Below are 22248 nucleotides of genomic sequence, written 5' to 3' on the forward strand. Positions count from 1 at the left end.
TACCTAGACTTTTTTGAAAATAGATATTCTAAATTAGGTGAAATTACAATCCTTGTAAGTCAATATTTTTTAATTGCTGACTAGTGGTATAGTCTCCTATGGTAAATGCCCATTGAAATCACCAGCTTGATGGGGAGGAGTGTTCTATGCTCCTGGATGGAAGAGTGGCAGCAGAGGATGGTGTTAGAATCATCCCAGGACTTGAGACATGGAAGTCAGGGGAATATAACCTCCTTCTGTGGCCCCTGGAAAGTCTTGATTTTTGCTCTAACAATACAGACCTAGGAGAGGGAGGGTGTGTGGCCCACAGCATAAAGTCGGGAACAGGCTTGGCTTAATCACTTTTCTGTTGCTGTGATAAAAAACCATGACCAAACGCAATACAAAAGAGTTTATTTGTGTTCACAGTTCCACATTATAGTCCATCACCAAGGGAAGGCTGGGCAGGAACTCAAAGCAAGTAGCCAGAATCAAGAGTTGATGCAGAAGCCTTGGAGAAGTGCTGCTATGGGCTTGTTCCTTGTAGCTTGCTCAGACTTCTTTAGTTATTATTATTATTATTATTATTATTATTATTATTATTATTATTATTATTAATCACATTATATTAGCCCTTTGTCAGATGTAGAATTGGTGAATATCTTTTCCCATTCTGTAGACTGACATTTTGTCCTATTGACAGTGTTCTTTGCCTTGCAGAAACTTTTCATTTTCATGAGGTACCATTTATTAATTGTTGATTTTAGTGCCTGACTGTTGGTATTCTGTTTAGAAAGTGGTCTCCTGTGCCACTGAGTTCAAGGCTTTTCTCTACCTTCTCTTTTATTAGATTTAGTGTATCAAGTTTTATGGTTAAGTCTGTGCCCCACTTGGTCATCCTGATTGAGGTAACCCAGACTCAGAAAGACACACATGGTGTTTCTTCACCTATTACTGGATATTAGCCATAAAGTACAGGGAAACCACATTACAATCCATCCACAGACCAAAAAAAACAAGGAGGGGTAAAGGGAAGATGTTGAATCTCACTCAAAACAGGAAATAAAATAGACATCTGAAGTCAATATAGGGAGGAAACTGGGTGGAAGAGGGGTGGGGAAGGTAACAGGGGTGTGGACCAAGTGTGCAGAAAGCAGGGGTGGGTGTGTGAGGGTATAGGACTGGGATAGAGAACAGAAATCGGGAGAGAAGCGGCATCTCTGGGTTAGGAAAGTTCCTGGAGGCCCACGGGTATGATCCTAGCTGAGACTTTTAGCAGCAGAGATACATAATATATAATCAAACAACCAGCAGAGCCCATTTGTTGTGTTGCTATTATGTGTGTGTTAAAGCCTACTCTGGGTTGAGTAACCTTTTGGAGCACAGTGGAGACAGGAAAAGTTTCCTCTTTCAGCGTTAAAAGCCTTTTAGGTCTTCATGTAAAGTAGAGTCTTGCAGAATTCATACTCAGAGTTTTGATGTCATCATGTAGGTCTCATTGGGGAAGGCATATTTTTAGGATTTTCTGGCTGCAGCTTCCCTGTGAGGTCTAGAAGACAATATCAGACAGCAGGCTGCCTAGACGATATAAGTAGGAGAGCGTGTACATGCCCTCACAAACATTTTATTTTATAAGCTAACACTGACATGGGCACTCCCTGGACTGGTGTGCCCAGTCACTGACCGCTGCTGTACACATGGGGTGATCGCATGGGGAGGCTGCATTACACCCTATTTTAATGACTCAGCTGTCTTTGCAGATCTGAGAGTTTTCAATTTTTTGTGACACGGCAAAGTTATGCTTCTAAACCAGGTTCTGTTTGATGTTTTCGAGCTGTGTGTATAAAATAGATTTTAACTAGACATATACCCAGAAAGGGAAATTTTAAATTGAGAAAAAAGACTTTTTAGATGTTCAAAATTCCCACAGGGGAAATAGAAATCTGTGTCCTTTGTTTCCACCCACATTCGCTTCCCCCTCATAGAAGAAACCAGTAGAGCTGGCAAACCTCTAATTTAAAACAGTGAATTCTGCCTGGATTAACTCAGACAAATTCAGACTTACTTTAGTTGGTCAACCTTTTCTTAACATGAAAGATTTTTTTTATAAGATTTTAACAGAGAATGTATTTTTTAAAAATTCATGTGAGAAATCTTGTGTGGGAACCATGCCCACACCTAGGCTTTGCTGTCACATGTCCATGTGAGAATTTTAGGGTGATAGTTTCTGAAAACCTGAATTAAATTATTGACATTTGGGGCCCCTCATTCATTTTAAAAGAATATGTTGCATACTAAAATTCACAGCAAAATATTATCCCAGCAGCTTCGATACTAACTTGATCTTTTTTGTTACAAAAAAGGAAGGGATGAGTTTTTAATAAGATTTATTTATTTAGATCCCCATTTTTTCTATTTTCCTAAATATAAATTTCTATAAAATAACTAATTATTATTAAAACTTTAAAATGTTGATGCTGTTTTTATTGTTAGCAACATTTGAGGGATGAATGAAACATGCCATATATTATATATATATATATACAAGAATGATTTAGCTCTTTTTAATAATCACCCTTAATGTTTTCAATATCTCACTTATAAATATAAAGAAAATGTTTACTAAAACATTGACCATTTCCACAGAGTTGCTTTTTCTTGTAGGTCCAGACTGTGCTTGTAGCACACATCAGCCAAGAGACACATCTCTACTTGAATTATTAATGTGAAGGACTTTAACTTTGGTTTGCCTCACAGACATCTCTCAGGGCTAGAGATGAGTTAGTGAGGATTATACACCACAGGACTTTGATAACTGAAATGCTTATTATGTCTTTCTAGAGCAAAAAAAAATAAAAGATAATTTGGCTAAGAAAAATCTGATAGCTATTTCCTTTTTCAGTTCGCTTACAAACAGGTTTTATTCATTATTCTATGGAAAACAATTATGTTAGCTATATCAAAATGAGACAGTTTTCAAATAATATTGTATTTTCTCAAGTAAAATTGCCTTAGGTAAGCAGATCATTTAAAAAGTTCATGAACATCATCCCCATTTTAGTAACTATAAATAAGTCAAACATCTCCTAAGCAATAGTGATTCTTGACTGAAAGTTGCTATACCATTTTTATAGGGTCTTATGTCTCATAATTAATTGCTACAAATGAGCCATGTAAAGGCAACTATTTTCAGGACCTTTTCTTCCTACAAGCAAAGTGAAGCCAATAATAACAAATATGTCCATGGTTCCAAACGCTGGTGGTGCTAAGACTAATAACCTAGAGTTAAGACTCAACTTCACCAATGCTTTCCTAGAATTTAATATGTTTTTCTTTATTTGGTGAATTAAACACAATTACACGTGTGGCCTGGGAGCTGTGTGGAGTTTATGTCTGTTGAGGCAAATCAAGAACTGCGATTTCACTAAGAACTGTACCTTCCTATGACTCAAGCAGCTGAGGCCTGGAGCTGTCCCTGGTCCTGAAGTGTTAGTAGCCAACCATGGAGTTGGGATTTAATTAGCACAAGGCAGCATGTAAGCCACATGCTGCAGAGCAGAATGGCTATCAAAGCCTGATAGATTTTTTTTCTTTAACATATGATTATCCCTGGGAACTGAAAAGAATCTGAGAAATGCGGATCATGACATATTCCATGAAAATTAGCTGGGAGTTGTTACTAATCTCTTTTCATGCTTTGTTTAATGGAAGTGTAATATTGTGGCATCCTGATTTACACACATAGATTGAAAAGAGAGAAACATGAGTTATTGCTTTGTCACATGTATTTTGCTCATGAATTTAAGTTAAAGTGAACTGTCCATTGTAATTAGAACAGAATCCCAAGAATATCATTCTCCGAATTTTCACTTATCTTGAGGGTTTTTAAAATAAATATAATTGAACAAACACTTGGCTAACCTTTTATATTTGAACCTCTAAACACTCGTATCACTGGAAGAATGGAATGCCTATTGTTTTCCAAACCTCTAACATCTTTATTTATGTACTGCAATGTTATGAACTCTGTTGTCTCCATGTTTCAGAGAGCCAATGTCTTACACTGTGCTCAGTGTAAAGCATTTAGTGCTTTCAGAGGACTGTAGGTACGTCTGGGCCCCTGAGCTCGGCTTCAGCAGAGGGGCAGATGGTGGGCACGGCGCCGCATAGTCTCTCCCTCACAGGTTCCAGACCACCACTGCTTACTGAGGGCTTTCCCAGAAGGATCCAGTGAGGTTTATTCTGCAGATTTCTAGTTTAGACACCTGCTGGACTCTGCCTAAATATTGTCTGCCTCAGAGTTTCCAGTCACTAAACTGCAGCCTGTAGATCACCCGAAGAGAATATTAGGAACATTAAACACCAGAAATCTCCCTTCTAAAACTTTGGGAGAGAGGTGACTTGCCAATAAGAATTATTCAGTAGATTTGGCAGGATGGTGGCGCCAGGACAACTCTCATTCTGACCAGCAGTACAGCGGGATCAGCACTGTGACCAGCAGTCAGAACTCGCAGCCCTAAAACACAAGTGATTGTGTTTCTCAGGTGAGAGGATACCCCACAGTAGGGGGTTCAATCAGCTTTAACTCACCCAGCTAAACCGCTGAAGAGATCCGGGTTCCACCAGGCGCTTGGTCGCCAGCCCAGAGCCACATGCCAGTGTGCTCTGATCACTGTCCCACACTGGACTGTGGGCACCACAACATTAGAGACTGCGACCATGGTGCAGGAAACTATTGGGACTGACCTTAGGTCACCCAGACATCCCCTGGAAAATACTTAGAGTTCTGCCGGCACCCAGGAGCCAGCCCAGAGCCAGAGCCAGGGACCCAGGCACCGGCACAGGCACAGAGCCCTGCCTGTGCCTGACTCACTGCCCCAGATAGAACTGTGGGCCCAAGGGCACCAGAGACTGAGTTTCTCTGTCAGGTGCAAACCCATAGGGAGGGGAACAGCTGGTCTGATCTCAGAGCACTCAGCCTATACCATCACCCCGAAAAGGTCTTGGGAAAAATTACCCAGTTTCAGCAGATGCCCAGGAACGCAATCCCCAGAAAGGAAGAAAGGTGGAGCCATGTAAGTCTGTGCCTGCGGGTTCTACTCGCAATCACAGACAGAAAGGCTGTCCCCAAAGCAAAGACTGGGGTGTCTCTGTCAGGAGGAAACCCAACAGCGGGGGGATCATCAGGTGCAATGCTCAGGACACCCAGCTCCAAAAAACTTTCTGGATTCATGCAGACTCTAGGCTCTAGGCTTCTATTGCAGGCATGAGCACTGTGCTCACCCACCATTATTGAATACCGCTAGGGCACTGGGGCACACAGCTGCATCCTCAGACCTACAAAAGCCAGATTTCTATTACAGCAGCCCTCAGATACTGCTCCAAGGATCAACCAGTTATCCCTAGCTAAACTGACAAAACTGTGGGAATCCCTGGTTCTTCAAAAATTACAACTTAAGAGCAACAGCTGCTGCTCAATAAATTCAGAGCAAGAAACCCAGCAGCAGGGCAGTCATCACCAGGACCACTACTGGAGAGAGGAGAGCCTTCTGGAACACCACAGTTACCACACAAGTCCATACACCTGAAGTGAACTGTGACAGTTCCTGAGAAACCACCTTTCAGTTGACAAAACCCAAAAAGCAGAGGAGAAATTCAGAACACTGCCAAGTGGATTCTTCCCACCCCAGGACCCAGCAGGCACCAAAATTTAACAGACCACACCTGAGACAGAGAGATGGATAGAGGCCAGCGAAAAAGCACAACCAACAAAAGGCAAAGCAATATGGCATCCCTAGAACCCAGTTGTCCAGGGCAAGTAGCCCTGGACACCCTAACATAAGTGAAATTCAAAAAGATGACCTTACATCTATGCTTATGAAGAGGTTAATGGAGGAAGCAAATAAAATGCATAAAGAATTAGGGAAAGATATAATAAAACAGATTATGGTCATCCGTAAAGAAATACAGGAAGATGCAGCCAAACAGTTTGTGGCTTTCAGAGAGGAAATGATTAAATCACTGAAAAAAAATAAAAGAAACAGAGGAATGTTCAAACAGCTGAAAGAACTGAAAAAAAAAACCAAACAAACAGGAAAATACAGTCAGAGAGGTGAAGGAAATCAACAAAACGGTTTAAGATCTGAAGATAAAATTGGAAAAATTAAGAAAAACACAAATGGAGAAAATCATGGAGAGGGAGAATCTAGGAAAGAAAACAGAAACTACAGAGGTAAGCATAACCAACAGACTACAAGAGATGGAAGAAAGAATCTCAGGTGTGGAAGATACAATGGAAGAATTTGATGTATCCATCAAACAAAATAATAAATCTAAAATATTCCTGACACAAACCATCCAAGAAATCCAAGACAACATAAAAAGACAAAACCTAAGAATAATAGGAATAGAGAAAAAAGAAGATTCCCTCCTCCATGGCCCAGAAAATATTTTCAACAAAATCATTGAAGAAAATTTCCCCAACTTAAAGGGGAGGCCTATAAGAATACAAGAGGCCTACAGAACACCTAATAAATTAGACCAGAAAAGAAAATTCTCCTACCTCATAATAATCAAAACAGTAAGTATACAAAACAAAGAAAAAATACTAAAAGCTGCAAGGGGAAAAGGCCAAGTATCATATAATGGCAAACTCATCAAAATCACACCTGACTTCTCAACAGAAACTATGAAAGCCAGAAGGACCTGGTTGGATATCATGCAGACCCTAAGACAACACAGATGTCAGCCTAGGCTACTGTACCCAGCAAAACTCTCAGTCCTCATAGACGGAGAAAACAAGATATTCAAAGACAAAAGCAAATTTCAACAATACCTACACACAAATCCAGAGTTACAAAAGATACTAGAAGGAAAAATACACCCCAAGAAAACTAACTACTTTCAAGAAAACACAGGAAATAAATAACCTCACTACAGCAAAACCAAAAGTAGCCAAACACACAAAAACACTACCATAGCCAACATCAATATCAAAGGATCTAAGAGCCACTGGTCATTAATCTCCCTCAACATCAAATGGACTCACTTCTCCAATAAAAAGACACAGACTAACAGAATGGATGCGTAAACAAGACCCAACAATCTGTTGCATACAAGAAACATACCTAAGTCACAAAGATAGACATTACCTGAGAGTAAAGGGCTGAAAGACAGTTTTCCATGCAAATGGACCCAAGAAGCAAGCAGAAGTATCCATTCTAATATCAAATAAAATAGATTTTCAACCAAAATTAATCAAAAGAAATAGAAAAGGATACTTCATACTCACAAGGAAAAAATTCACCAGGAAGATATCACAATCCTGAACATCTATGCCCCAAATGCAAGGGGACCCACATTTGTAAAAGAAACTTTAATAACACTTAAACCACACATAGACCCCCACACATTAATAGTGGGAGACTTTAACACCCATCTCAACAAAAGACAGGTCAACAAAACAGAAATTAAACAAAGAAACAATAACTTTGAGAGAGGTCATGAATCAAATGGACCTCATAGACATCTACAGAACATTTCACCCAAACACAAAAGAATTTACCTTCTTCTCAGCACCTCATGGAACCTTCTCCAAAATAGGCCATATAGTTGGTCACAAAGCAAGACTCAACAGATACTAGAAGATTGAAATAATCCCTTGTATCCTATCTGATCACCATGGAATAAAGCTGGACCTCAATGCCAAAATAGCAAAAAGCCTACACATACATGGAAAATGAACAACTTGCTACTAAATGACAGCTGGGTCAGAGAAGAAATAAAGAAAGAAATTAAAGACTTCCTAGAATTCAATGAAAATGAAGGCACAACATACCCAAACTTATGGGACACAATGAAAGCAGTGCTAAGAGGAAAGTTCATAGCAATAAGTGCCTTCAAGAAGAAATTTGAAACATCATATTCAAGCAACTTAATGGATCACCTAAAAGCCCTAGAGAAAAAAGAAGCAGACACACCAAAGAGGAGTAGATGGCTGGAAATAATCAAACTTAGGGCTGAAATCAATAAATTAGAAACAAAGAAAACAATTCAAAGAATCATTGAAACCAAAAGCTGGTTCTTTGAGAAAATCAACAAGATAGACAAACCCTTAGCCAAACTAACTAAAAGGCAGAGAGAAACTACCCAAATCAACAAAATCCGAAACGAAAAGGGGGACATAACCACAGACACTGAAGAAATCCAAAGAATAATTAGGTCTTACTTCCAAAGTCTATATGCCTCAAAATTTGAAAATCTAAATGAAATGGACAATTTTCTTGACTGATTCTACATGCCAAGCTGAATCAAGACCAGGTAAACCAATTAAATAGTCATATATCCCCTAAGGAAAAAGAAGCTGTCATTGAAAGCTTACGATGCAAAAAAGCCCAGAGCCAGATGGTTTCAGTGCAGAATTCTATCAGACCTTCAAAGAAGAGCTAACACCAATACTCTTCAAACTATTCCAGAAAATAGAAACAGAAGGAACACTACCAAACTCATTCTATGAAGCCACAGTCACCTTGGTACCTACACCTCACAAAGACCCAACAAAAAGAGAATTTCAGGCCAATCTCCCTTATGAACATTGATGCAAAAATACTCAACAAAATACTTGCAAACCGAATACAAGAACACATCAAAGATATCATCCACTATGACCAAGGAGGCTTCATCCCAGATATGCAGGGGTGGTCCAATATATGGAAATCCATCAATGTGATCCACCATATTAACAAACTGAAGGAGAAAAACCACATGATCATCTCCTTAGATGCTGAAAAGGCATTTGACAAAATTCAACATCCATTCATGTTTAAAGTCTTGGAGAGATCAGGGATACAAGGCACATACCTGAACATAGTAAAAGCAATATACAGCAAGCCTATAACCAACATCAAGCTAAACAGAGAGAAACTTAAATCTATCCAACTGAAATCAGGGACAAGGCAAGGCTGTTCACTCTCTCCATATCTCTTCAACATTGTTCTTGAAGTCCTTGCTAGAGCAATAAGACAATTGAAGGAGATCAAGGGGATACAAACTGGAAAGAAGTCAAAGTATCACTCTTTGCAGGTGATATGATAGTATACCTGAGTCACCCCAAAAATTCTACCAGGGAACTCTTACAGCTGATTAACACCTTCAGCAAAGTGGCTGGATACAAAATTAACTCAAAAAAAAAAATCAGTAGCCCTCCTATATACAAAAGACAAAAGGGCCAAGTAAGAAATTAGGGAAACAATACCCTTCATAATAGCCACAAAGGACATAAAGTACCTTGGTGTGAACCTAACCTAGCAAGTCAAAGATTTGTATGAAAAAAAAAAAAATTCCAGTCTCTGAAGAAAGAATTAGAAGAAGATATCAGAAGATGGAAAGATCTCCCATGTTTATGGCTTGGCAGGATTAATATAGTGAAAATGGCCATCTTACCAAAAGCAATCTACAGATTCAATGCAATTCCCATCAAATTAACAACAAAATTCTTTACAGACCTTGAAAAAAAAATTCTCACCTTTATATGAAACAACAAGAAACCCAGAATTGATAAAAAAAAATTCTCTACAGTAAAAGATCTTCAGGAGGTATCTCCATCCCTGATCTCTAGCTGTACTATAGAACAACAATACTAAAAACTGCATGGTACTGGCATAGAAACAGACTGGTGGATCAATGGAATCGAATAGAAGACAGTGACATAAATCCACACACTTACGGACACCTTATTTTTGACAAAGATGCCAAAACCATTCAATGAAAAAAAGACAGCATCTTCTACAAATGGTGCTGGTCTAACTGATGTCTACATGTAGAAAAATGCAAATAGATCCATACTTATCACCCTGCACAAAACTAAAGTCCAAGTGGATCAAAGACCTCAACGTAAAACCAGACACACTAAACCACTTAGAAGAAAAAGTGGGGAAGAGCCTTAAACTCGTTGGCACAGGAGATAACTTCCTGAACAGAACACCAACAACACAGCCTCTAAGAACAACAATCAATAAATGGGACCTCATGAAACTGAAAAGCTTCTGTAATGCAAAAGACACTGTCATCAGAACAGCCTACAGATTGGGAAAGGATTTTCACCAACCCTATATCTGACAGAAGGTATCTATAAAGTATCTATAAAGAACTAAATAACTTAAACAGCAAAAAATCAAGTAATCCAATTAAAAAATGGAGTACAGGGCTAAACAAAGAATTCGCAATAGAGGAATATCTAATGGCAGAGAAACACTTAAAGAAATGCTCAACCTCATTAGCCATCAGGGAAATGCAAATCAAAACGCCCATAAGATTTCACCTTACACCTGTCAGAATGGCCAAAATAAAAAACTCAAGAGAAAACACATGCTGGAGAGGTTGTAGAGAAAGTGGAACCCTCCCCCACTGCTGGTGGGAATGTAAACTTGTACAATCATTCTGGAAATCAATCTGGTGCTTTCTCAGACAACTAGGAATAGCGGTTCCTCAAAATCCAGCTATACCACTCATAGGCATATATCCAAAAGAGTCTCAAGTACACAATAAGGACATTTGCTCAACCATATTTGTAGCAGCCTTATTTTAATAGCCAGAAGCTGGTAACAGCCCAGATGCCATCATTGGAGGAATGGATGCACAAACTGTGGTATATCTACACAATGGAATATTACTCAGCAATAAAAAACAAAGAAATCATGAAATTTGCAGATAAATGGTGGGATCTGGAAAAGATCATCCTGAGTAAGCTATCCTAGGAGCAGAAAGATGTACACGGTATATACTCACTCATATAGACATATAATATAGGATAAACCTACTAAAATCTGTTCACCTAAAGAAACTAATCAAGAGGGAAGACTCTTGCTAAAATGCTCAATTCGCATCCAGAACGGCAAAGAGGATGGACATCAGAAGAAGGAGAAAAGAGGGAACAAGTCAGGAACCTGACACAGAGGACCTCTGAAAGGCTGTGCCCTGAAGACTGTCAATGCAGATGCTGACACTTTTGGGCAACCTTTGGGCAGAGTGCAGGGAAGCTTATGAAAGTAGCGGGAAACAGTAAGATCTGGAGAGGACAGGAACTCCACAAGGAGAGCAACAGAACCAAAAAATCTGAGCAGAGGAGTCTTTCCTGAGACTGCTATTCCAACCAAGGACCATGCATGGAGATAACCTAAGACCCCTGCACAGATGTAGTCCATGGCAGTTCAGTATCCAATTGGGTTCCATTGTAATAGGAACAGGGACTCTCTCTGACATGAACTGATTGGCCTGCTCTTTAAGTACCTCCCCCTTAGGGGAAAGCAGCATTACCAGGCCACAGAAGAAGACAATGCAGCCACTCCTGATGATACCTAATTGACTAGGATCAGAAGGAAGGAAAAGAAGACCTCCCCTATCAGTGGACTTGGGGAGGGGCATGCATCAGAGGGTGGAGGAAGGGAGGAATTGGGATGGAAGGAGGGAGAGAACCACAGGGGGCATACAAAGTGAATAAAGTGTAATTAATAAAGAATTTAAAAAAAAACAAAACAATAACAAAAGAATTATTCAGTGCATGTGAGTCTCAAAGGCTTGATTTAAATATACATATTTCAGCCATTCAACTATTATATTATGTTGGATGCTAGATTCACTGGTGAAAAGTGTTTGTGATTTTAATGTAACAAATCTGGTATTGCAGCTGGTTTTGCATTGAAACAATTTAATTTGGGAGCATGCTAAGAAACTACATAGAAGAATAAATTCTAAATATTAAGTAATGTTGTTTCCTAATGCTCATTTATGTTTATGATGTATCCATGCATAAACCTGACAGTTTTATAGTAATATTTAGAAGTGTCCATGTACTGAGAAGTTGCATACACAGTAAATAATAAGTATAGACATGATTAATTGCAGAATTAGTTCTGGTCATCATCTATTGTCTCGCTATAGCTGTTTGAGGGAAGGAGAAAAACTTCCCACTCTCCTTGGAGTATCACAGAAAACATTAAAAAAAATATTTCTGTTTACCAGATTCCTGGAAGAAACTCTAGCAGGGTTAAAGGCCACATTGAAATTGCATTGAGCCAACCTTGCCACCAAGAGCCCACCAGTCACCATGACGCTGAGCACAGAGGGCAGGGAGAGGTTCACAGTGAAGGTCAGGGGCCTTCCCTCATCCTGCTTGGCTGAGGAAATGATGCACTTCTTCTCTGATCACAAAATCCAAAATGACACATCAGGTGTTCATTTTATCTACACCAGAGAAGGCAGACCAAGTGGTGAAGCATCTGTCGAACATGAATCTGAAGATAAAGTAAAATTGGCTTTAAAGACAGTTGAAGAAACCATGGGACACAGATATGTTGATGTACTCAAGTCTGACAGTGTTGAAATGGATTGGATGTTGAAGCATACAGCGCCAAATATTTCTGATACTGCCAATGATGGCTTTGTATATCCTAGAGGACTCCCATTTGGCTGTAGCAAGGAAGAAATTTTTCAGTTATTTTCAAGGTTGGAAATTATGCCAAACTGGGCGACACTGCCAGACTTTCAGGGGTGCAGCACAGGGGAGGCTTTTGTGCAGTTTGGTTCACAGGAGAAAGGCAAAAAGGCCTTAAAGAAACATAAGGAAACAATAGGGAACAGGTACACTGAAATCTTCAAGAGTAGCAGAGCTGAGGTCTGAACCACTATGATGCCCCTCGAAAGTTTGTGACTCTGCAACCCCAGGCTGGGGACCTTAAGAGGGTATAATAACATTGGCAAGGAGCTGGGTTTGAAGGAAGAGGCAGGGTGCCTGTGGTGGAGGCTATGATGACTGTAGAGGTTATAATGACGGGTATGGTTTGGGGTTTGATAGATTTGGAAGTGACCTAAGCTACTGCTTCTCGGGAATGTCTGATCGTAGACATGGAGATGGCTGGTCTATTTTCCACCACAGGGCACTTCATACACAGGAGGGGGTTACCATACAGAACTACCGACAATGATATCTACAGTTTTCCCTCACCTCTTATTTCATTTAATCTTCTTTATTAATTCAATTTACATCTCAGTCATAGGCCCCCTCCCTTCTCTCCTCCCAGTCCCACCCTCTCTCTAGCTTCCTGTTTCCCCTATTCCTTAGAATAGGGGGCCCTCCCTACTCAGACATCTCAGCTCACCTATTCACATGAGGACTGTGTCTTCCTCCCGTGTGGCCCCCTGTGGCCTTGTAGGGAAGCCCCATCAGGGGGGAGTGATCACAAAGGAGGCAATATAGTCCATGTCAGAGATATCCCCCATTGCTCTAACTAGTGGGATCACATAAAGCCTAAGATGTCCATAGGGGTAAGCCCATACTACTAAGCATTGTAATATGTCTATCCTGTAGTATATGACTAAAATCTGCTTATAAGTTAGTGTATCATGTGTGTCTTTCTGGGTCTGTGTTTTTTCACTCAGGATGATCTTTTCTAGTTAGATCTATTTACATGCAAATTTCATGATTTCCCTGTTTTTAATGGCTGAGTAGTATTGTCAACTGAGGGACGTCTGGGTCCAGATTCTGGCTATTATGAATAAAGCTGCTATGAACATGGTTGAACAAATGTCCTTGTTGTATAGTAGAGCATCTTTTGGGTGTATGCCCAGGAGGGGTATAGCTCGGTCTTGACGTATGGCTATTTCCAGTTTTCTGAGAAGTGCCAGATTGTTTTCCAAAGTGGAAAGTTTGTACAAGTTTGCACTCCCACCAGCAATGGAAGAGTGTTAGCCCTTTCTCCACATCCTCTCCAGCATGTGTTGTCACTTGAGTTTTCTATCTTAGCCATTCTGACAGGTGTAAGGTGGAATCTCAGAGTAATTTTAATTTGCATTTCCCTTATGAGTAAGGACATTGAGCATTTCTTTAAGTGCTTCTCAGCCATTACAGATTCCTCTGTTTAGGATTCTCTGTTTACTTCTGTGTATGCTGGTTGATCAATGGAATTCAACTGAAACCCCAGAAATAACCCACACATCTATGCACACCTGATTTTTTACAGAGGTGCCAAAACCATACAATGGAAAAAAAAAAAAAAAAACAAAAACAAAAAACAGCATCTTCAACAAATGGTGCTGGCCCAACTAGATGTCCACATGCACAAAAATGAAAAAATAGATCCATATTCATCACCCTGCACAAAACTCAAGTCTTAGTGGATCAAAGACCTCAAAATAAAACCAGATATGCTAAATCTGCTAGATGAGAAAGTGGGTAAGAGTCTTGAACTCATTGGCACAGGAGACAACTTCCTGAACACACCAACAGCTCAGGGTCTAAGATCTACAATTAATAAATGGGATCTCATGAAACTGAAAAGTTTCTGTAAAGCAAAGGGCACTATCATCAATAGAACTAAACGGCAGTCTACAGACTGGGAAAATATCTTCACCAATCCTACATCCAAGAAAGGAATAATATCCAGAATATTCAAAGAATTCAAGAAGTTAAACATCTACAAACCAAATAATCCAATTAAAATGGGATACAGAGCTTTTTACACCTCTTAATCCCACAAGAGTACACATTGAAGTAGGTTCCATTGGCAGAGGTACAGGTGAGGCAGATGCTGAGTTTGCTACTCATGAAGAGGCTGTGGCAGCTATTGCAAAAGATAAAGCAAATACACAGCACGGGTATGTGGAGCTCTTCTTGATTTCTACTGCAGGGACAAGTGGAGGAACTTATGATCATAGTTATGTAGAATTCTTTCTGAATTCTATGGCAGAGGCAAAGGTAGTACCTATGGTAGCCAGATGATGGGAGGGATGGGTTTATCCAACCAGTCTAGTTATGGAGAAGCTGCCAGCCAGCAGCTAGGTAGTGGTTATGGAAGAGGTTATGGTGGTAAGAGCAGTCTGAGCTGATATGAACAAGTTCTTCAGGAACACTCAAGGGACTATCAGTCAAACCTTGCTTAGGGAGAGGGATTGCCAAACAGCTTCTATAGAAATAAAAGCTGTATTTATAAGAACTGGATAGAGAAGGAAGGCTGTCCAGCATATCCAGTATGATTGGTAAATTGGAAACACAATGGCTTCTGATCACTATTGCTCAGTTCTTTCTTCTTTCTCATTATTTTTTTGAGAAAGAACAAACTTTAAAACTAACAGATTTGCATCATAAGCTGTGATCCGTGCTTACTGTAAAGGTAAAGTTAAGATTGTTTTCAAACTTTAAGCTCAGCAATTTTGAATACTGAAAATATTCATTTAAGATGTAAAAACAAGTTCAGTATTGACCATCATTGTTAAATCCACTTTCAGCTCTCCTCAAGTTAGTTATGCTGTAGCAGTGTACTTAAGCAATGGGCAAATTTCGTGCTAAAGCACTTTTTCTTACGTTAAATACTGCTTTTATACCACAAGACACTGAAAACTTAAGATGCATATTGAGAAACACGCTTTTCGGTTCAAATCAAATATAGGAGATGTGTCTAAGATTCAAAGTGACAATATTGGCATGTTTGTTAATTCTAGCTTTTTTTGTCAATATTTTGTAAGGCAAGGCATGTGAGTGTTCACTTTTTTCTTTTTTAAGATCTGGGACAATTTTGAGATGTGATATCAGTACTTTAGGAGTTTGATCATGTCATTTGTATGGAATTCTGAGGGTTTTATTTAAATCTTACCTTGTATTGCTATTTCCACTTAGATGTATTATATTAAGTGAAACTTGTTAAATAAATCTTCCTTTTAAAAACTGGAAAAAAAATACTAAGTGTAAAGATCTGTCTTGTATCTTCCTATGAAGAGCTTAATTACACTTAAGTGTTGGTATAGGTATTTTTAAGTTATGCTTAGGTACATTTATTTATGCATTAAATCGGCTTTCCTTTTCTCACTCTGACATTGGGTTGATAATGTAATTTAATGGTTGTACACTATGAAGCTGAATTGATTACCTAGAGTTGATTTTTTTTTAGATTATCTTCATTCTGAATTCAGAAACAGTTTGTTGCTGATCAGTAGGGGTATTTGTGAACATACTCATTTGTGACAGAGTTCTGGGAATTGAATTGCTTTTTCATTTCTGCCCCTGCAGCTGAGGGAGCCTGTGGGGGAACCCTAAGAGGAACCAGTGGTTCTATATCCAGTCCTCACTTTCCTTCGGAGTATGAAAACAATGCCGACTGCACGTGGACCATCCTGGCTGAGCCTGGGGACACCATTGCCCTTGTTTTTACTGACTTCCAGCTGGAGGAAGGATATGACTTTTTAGAGATCAGCGGGACAGAAGCGCCATCCATATGGTGAGTTTGGGGAAGTCATATGACCTCTCAGACATCTTTGCCTCTTTCCAGGAGAAAGAGGATCCACCACGTGCTGTCAGTGGATAGTTATTGGCTAACTTGAGTATGGTATTTTCTCCTTTGGTCCTTTGTTGTAACCGTTGCCAGTGTCTGAGGTATCTTCATACTGGCATTTGAAGCTAGAGGAGACATGTATACAGTAATTTAAATGTCCATTTCTTCTCTCATGTTACACTCAAATCTACCCATGAAGATCTTAGGAGGACCCGGTGGCCTTGGCTTTCATCTAGAGTTGACTCTGTTTGAAAAATGTTTTTGGCCTCTGAGGTTCGTTTTCTCTCTTCTTGGAAAACAGTGGTGAACTTGGCAGAGGGACCATGATGCATTCTTGCCCCTCTGTGAAGAGGTCCACACAAGTGCAGAACTGCTGGTGAGGATACATCTCAAACAGCTAGTGTGGACTCTAGCCTGGTGTGTGACCAAGACTGACCAGTTGGAGGTCAGTTATTGGGTGTGTGCCAGAGAGAAGATGGGGGATCATGGTTTGATCAGTTATAATTGGCTTAGGTGCAAGGGTGCCCAAAGCAGAGCTGCCTTCACTGTGTTCATGAATATAGCGTGAAAATGAAAAATTGAAAGGATGGATGTAAGAGAGCTTGATTCCTGCTTCATTATCTTTAAGCTATTGTTTTTAGTTGGAGTTTATTTTGCTTTAATTATTTAAATAATTTTGGCACTTTAAAGTTGCTTCATTTGTCTAGCTTGGGGCTTGAACCATGAGATAATTTGAGAATATACAATTACAGAAATGATCAGCCGTGTGTGTTCAGGTAGAAGAGTGAGCTGAGGAAGTGTTAAAATATTTCTATGGCTTTCAGTTGTGTCTTCAATTCAGAGACGAAAAAAATGGCAGTGCTAAATGTGAAACCTGCTATAGCAAGATTCTCTTTTATACCAGCCCTTAACATAGAATTGAATCTTATTTTGTTTTCCAAAACTAGAAACTCCATGTTCACACAAATGGGTAAGTACTTTCCTTCCAAGTACTCTCTTATGTTAAATATTACTTCAATTAGAGAAGTAAAGATTAAAATAGAACTTCATTAGAACACAGCTGCATACCTCTGGGCATACACCCAAAGGACTTAGCATCTCACAAGAGTCCCATGTTTATTGTGACTCTGAAGGATAAAGGAAATGTAATCAATCTGAATGTCTATCAACAGATATTGAATGAATAAATAATGAATAATGAAAATGTGGTCTATAAACATTGTGGAATTTTATTCAGCAGTTAGGAAATCAAAATTTGCAGAAAATGATGGGCCTAGAAAAAAATACATTAATCAAAGTGACCCAGGATACTTTGCAGGACAACTGTGAAGGCAAAATACTCATACACAAAAAGCAATAAGATGAATACAAATATGTGTATGTGTCCACACATGTGCATGTGTCTGTGTGTGTGTGTGTGTGTGTGTGTGTGTAAATGCAGAGGTCAGAAGACTACAAAGAGAGTCAAGAGAGGACTAGAAGGCTTTTAAAAAGGATATTGGAAAGGCATTAAAAAATGTGACCAAAGTAGAAAGGAGACTATGGAGGGAGGCATGGAAGCATTCAAAGGCACAGCTGGGGCAAGAATGATGAGGGGATCAATCCAGACTAAGTACAATGATGACTTTGTACTTCGAAACCTGTCACTGTGTGCTGATTTAAACAGACTACACACCCATTGTCCTGATCTGTACAATTTGATTTACTGTAAATAGGAAGGACCTTGACATCAGCCATTTTTCCTCAACCTCTGGAATGTACTAGAATCCTTACATATCACTTGTTACTGAGTATTGGCGCTAAGTATGAAAACCCTGACTGAAAACTCAATGCTGGCCAAATTCCACCCTAATTCCCATCACCAGTGACTCCTGGATCTTGCACAAGGCCCTAGGAAGCTATTATAGTTAGATGCCTTTTAAGTTCACAAGACAAAGTCATTAATTATGTGCCTAAGTTCTGCCAATCATTACTGTAGAAACAGATTATCAAAATGCTTCTAACTTTTTAACTATATAATTTGTTAATGGAAAACTACTTTATGGTTACATAAAGTGCTTGAAAATGGAAAACATATGGTAAACGAATCACAGAAATGACTTGGTCAACTTTAAATTTGTGAGAACCTGGACATGTTCAGTGTTGACTGATGGCCTTGCTGTAAGGTGTCAGCATGGGAAAAAGATTGGAAAACGGGGATGAACTTAGTGTTTATACTCTGTAGTGCTCTCTTTTGCCAAACAAAGTTGATATAAGAAAGGCACAGAGGGCCTAGCTCCAAACCATTTAATGGGCGGCTTGGTCTTTATATGTGGCTCCTGGCGAGTGGACAGAGAGGGGATGTGTCTAACATGGACTCTTTTGCCTGCTTTTGAATCACTCCCCCCTGGCAGGGCTGCCTTTCCCAGCCTCAGGGGATGAAGATATGCTCAGTCTTGATGTGATTTGGTGTGCTGGGGAGGGTTGATATGGGGGAAAGGGGACTTCCTTTTTTCTGGAAGTAAAAGAAGAGGGGAAGAGGGGAAAGGAGGTAGGAGGGGAACTGGGAGGAAAGGAGGGAGGGGGCACCCTTGAGATATAAAGTAAATAAACTAAAGTAATAATAAAATAAAAAAAATATTTTTAAAAAGGAAAAGAAAGGCAGAGAGTGTGGAAGTTCAGGTAACAACATAAACGATTAAAATAAAAAGTAAAGCCAAGGCAGTTGCCAGGGAGATGATTGTGACCCCAGAAAGGACTAAGCTCTTTCCTGTGTGAGTGTCACTGAGAGGACAAGATGCCACTGTTCAGCTCTGCTCTGGAGCCAGAGGATATCCTGTTGTCTAATTTCCCCCATTTCTTTCTTCATCACAGTGAGTCCTCTCCCATTCCTCACCTCTCCCTTCCTTTCCCCTCCACTTCATTTATTTCTTTACTCATCACAGATGAATTCTCTCCCTCCATCCTCATTCCCTGATCTTCTCCGTTTCTTCCCTCCCCCTTCCTCATCTCGTCTTCCCTTCTCTTTCCCTTCTCCCTTCCCCTCCTCTCCTCCCCTCTTCTCTTCTTGTGCTCTTTATTCAATTCCTTATCACAGATGGGTCTTCTACCCTGCCCTTTCCTTTTTTTCTAATGTACCTCTCCTCCCCTTTCTTCCCTTCCCTTTTCTTTCCTCTCCCTTCCACTGCCAAGTGCAGCTACCACAACCCACCCACAGGCAACAAGCAACAGTGGAGAAAACTCTTGGTCAGGGAAAAATTGTCCAGCTTTGTAGAGAGCCCCCACTGCTGTGGTTAGAATGGGGAAACTTCCTATACCCTCTGAGATCTCCATAGAATCTTTTTGGGAAATTTACTAGAGGGACTTTGTCCCTGAAAGTACCTGAATTATAAACTGTGCTCCCTATTGCACCAGCCTGTCCCTGTGAGCGCCTTTGTAGTCTGTAGGAAGTTGCATTCCTGACCCTCATTATGATGATGACTTATCGGGCCCCATTTGTTGGAAATGCAAGAGCCATGAAGGATGTGTTTACCCTTATGAACTCTTAGCACTTTCATCCGTTATATGAACAAGAACCTGGGACACAGGAAGGACAACAGAGAGCAGGGCCCCCAGGGAACAGCCTCAAGCTCAGGGTGTGTGTCTGCCATGCTCTGCAGTCACTGTCACTGTGCCTGGGCATCAGTGTTCTGACTGGGATGCACCTTTACTCGGCTGCAAGCTGTCTTCCTGTGCCTTACAGAGGATGCTGCTGCTGAGGAGATGGGTCCACTGAAGAATCACGCACCATTGTAGACGTCATAAGAGGGGGCCAAAGCGCTTACTTATTTATTTTACTTGGGTGACAATCAGTGCTTATTGTAATTACAAAGGGAGTTGTCTTGATGTGTCCATATGGACTGTTACTTTAAATGGAACTCACATCAAGCCATTAATCTTCAGTGGAGGCTGAAAAGAAAAAAAGATGGTTTTCTTAAATAACCATCAAGCCCACATGAACACACTTCAAATTTAAAATAGAATAATTGGGAGCACACTTTCAAGATTTATACAAATGTGTATTATCTGGCTTATCTTTTAAAAGACTATTATTTTACTATAATTTTAGTGACAGTCTCTGAAATGTTTAATGGCCCAAATTGGTATATTTAGAAGATTTATCCATTCCAGGATTGCAAGAAAAGTAGGGAGGAGGATGAACTTGGCCTTGTCTCCAAAACAAGGTTATGCCTCAGAGGCAGTAGAATGGTGCTAATGGCTCTAAGTTCAGAGAGGGCACACATGGGCAATTTCCCAATAATCTGTTTTTAAAGACAGGATGAACAAGCAAGGACATGGTAAGAGGAAACTCCTTGGAAAATTGTTGAGAATAATAATGGGATTAGCTTTATTTTCATTACATTTCCAGTGAAATAACCAACTCTGCTATAATTTCGCTGCTCCGTGTTGCCATGACTACAGTAGAGGCAGCCTCAACAAACTGAATTTCATTTGCCAAACTCTTATTTGTGTTAAATATGGGGATTTAAAGCTTGCTACCTGTGTGCATATTGAGCAAGTCTGATTTATTATTATTATTATTATTATTATTATTATTGTTATTTTAGGATTTCATGTAATCATGTAGGACTCATAGTGGCACTTAAGAGCAGAGCTGCTCTTTCTAGTTGACTTGCAACAGGCTCTTGTAACTATGGTTTTTATTGTAATTTTAAATAATGGGCTGGAGAAATGGCTCAGTGTTTAAGAGCACTTGTTACTCTTACAGCATGTACTCAGCTTCAGTACTCATCACTCAGCACTACATTGTGGATCAGGACAATCGCAACCCCAGCCCTAACGGATATGATATCCTCTCCTTACATCTGTGGGCACTGCACACAGATGGAGTACCTATGTGCTCCTTCGCATAAAATAAATACATAGAATAAAAATAAAATTTCAAGTAAGCATTTTAAAAAAAAAGCAGCAAAACTGTCTGATTTGATCTTCCTAAACTGATATGATGGTGTATTCTATGACTCTAAAAATACCAAGAATGGAAGTTGATGTTATTTCTGAGTTAATCAGTTACAATTTCTAACTTAAGACATAGGGGTTGAAGGGTGAGGATTGTGTTGTCTTCGTATGGGAATGGAGAGATGGAATGTGTTCTCTTAATGTGTTATGGACTGTATACAGCTTCACATGACTGTGAGGGAGGAGCAAGGATAAGCGTGGAGACTTTGCCCTGCCCCAAGCTGAGTGTCTTTCTCTCAGGCTGCTAAGGAAGGATGCAGAAGCCTTAGCAAGTCTTCCTGGGCAGGGCTAGAAGTCCTTCTATTATTCTCCCTTCCCTCACAACTCAGCCTTAGCCCTAGGCCACATCCACACTCAAGAGTTTCACTCCTCTGCACCCCTCAATCGTCCCTTTGTATGGTTATACAGCTCCTTGACTCCATGTGGCCATTCCAAGCTGGCCAGTGTTTGCAAGGTGAGTAGATGAGTGTCTAGATGAAGAATGCCACAGGAGATATGCAGAGGAAACCCCTGCCCTTCACACAAATTTATCTATATTTGTTTGGAGTAACCTATATGATCCAATGTGTTATTTTGTACTCTATGAGTAGGCAGCTAACCAAGTACCCTCTCCTGCTCTGCCCTGGCCATGACTTCCTCTTCATGGAAAAACAACACTGTATGAATGCACTTTATTTTGTTCCCATTAACCCAGCGCAATCTCACTATTAAATCAATCTAATCAGTAGCTGGCTGAAGCCAAAACAAGACTTCAAAGAAACTGGAGCAGCCCAGTGAGCTTCAAAGAACCCTTGGAGGGTCAATTAATGCCTACAATGTTTATCCAACTTGTCACTTAATTGATAATTGACTTGGTGTACATTTAATTTCTAATGAAGAAGGTTACAGAGCTCCAGTGAGCAGCAGATTTCCTGCAACGAACCCTTCCCCTCACCTGCCCCAAACCCAAAGA

General features: G+C 39.9%; 1 protein-coding gene and 1 pseudogene across 1 annotated transcript in view; both read left to right on the plus strand.

Moving 5' to 3' along the window:
• Csmd1 (CUB and Sushi multiple domains 1) overlaps positions 1-22248 on the plus strand; it is a 1555059-nt gene that overhangs the window by 760589 nt on the left and 772222 nt on the right. Inside the window, exon 5 of the mRNA XM_055608400.1 lies at positions 16037-16244. Coding sequence (XP_055464375.1) covers positions 16037-16244 — 208 coding nt within the window. The remainder of the gene's footprint in view (positions 1-16036; positions 16245-22248) is intronic.
• On the plus strand, positions 12083-14913 carry LOC129677783 (heterogeneous nuclear ribonucleoprotein H2-like; annotated as a pseudogene).

Source organism: Psammomys obesus, unplaced genomic scaffold (assembly GCF_907164565.1).
Source record: "Psammomys obesus unplaced genomic scaffold, mPsaObe1.curated_primary_1811, whole genome shotgun sequence".
Lineage (NCBI taxonomy): Eukaryota > Metazoa > Chordata > Mammalia > Rodentia > Muridae > Psammomys > Psammomys obesus.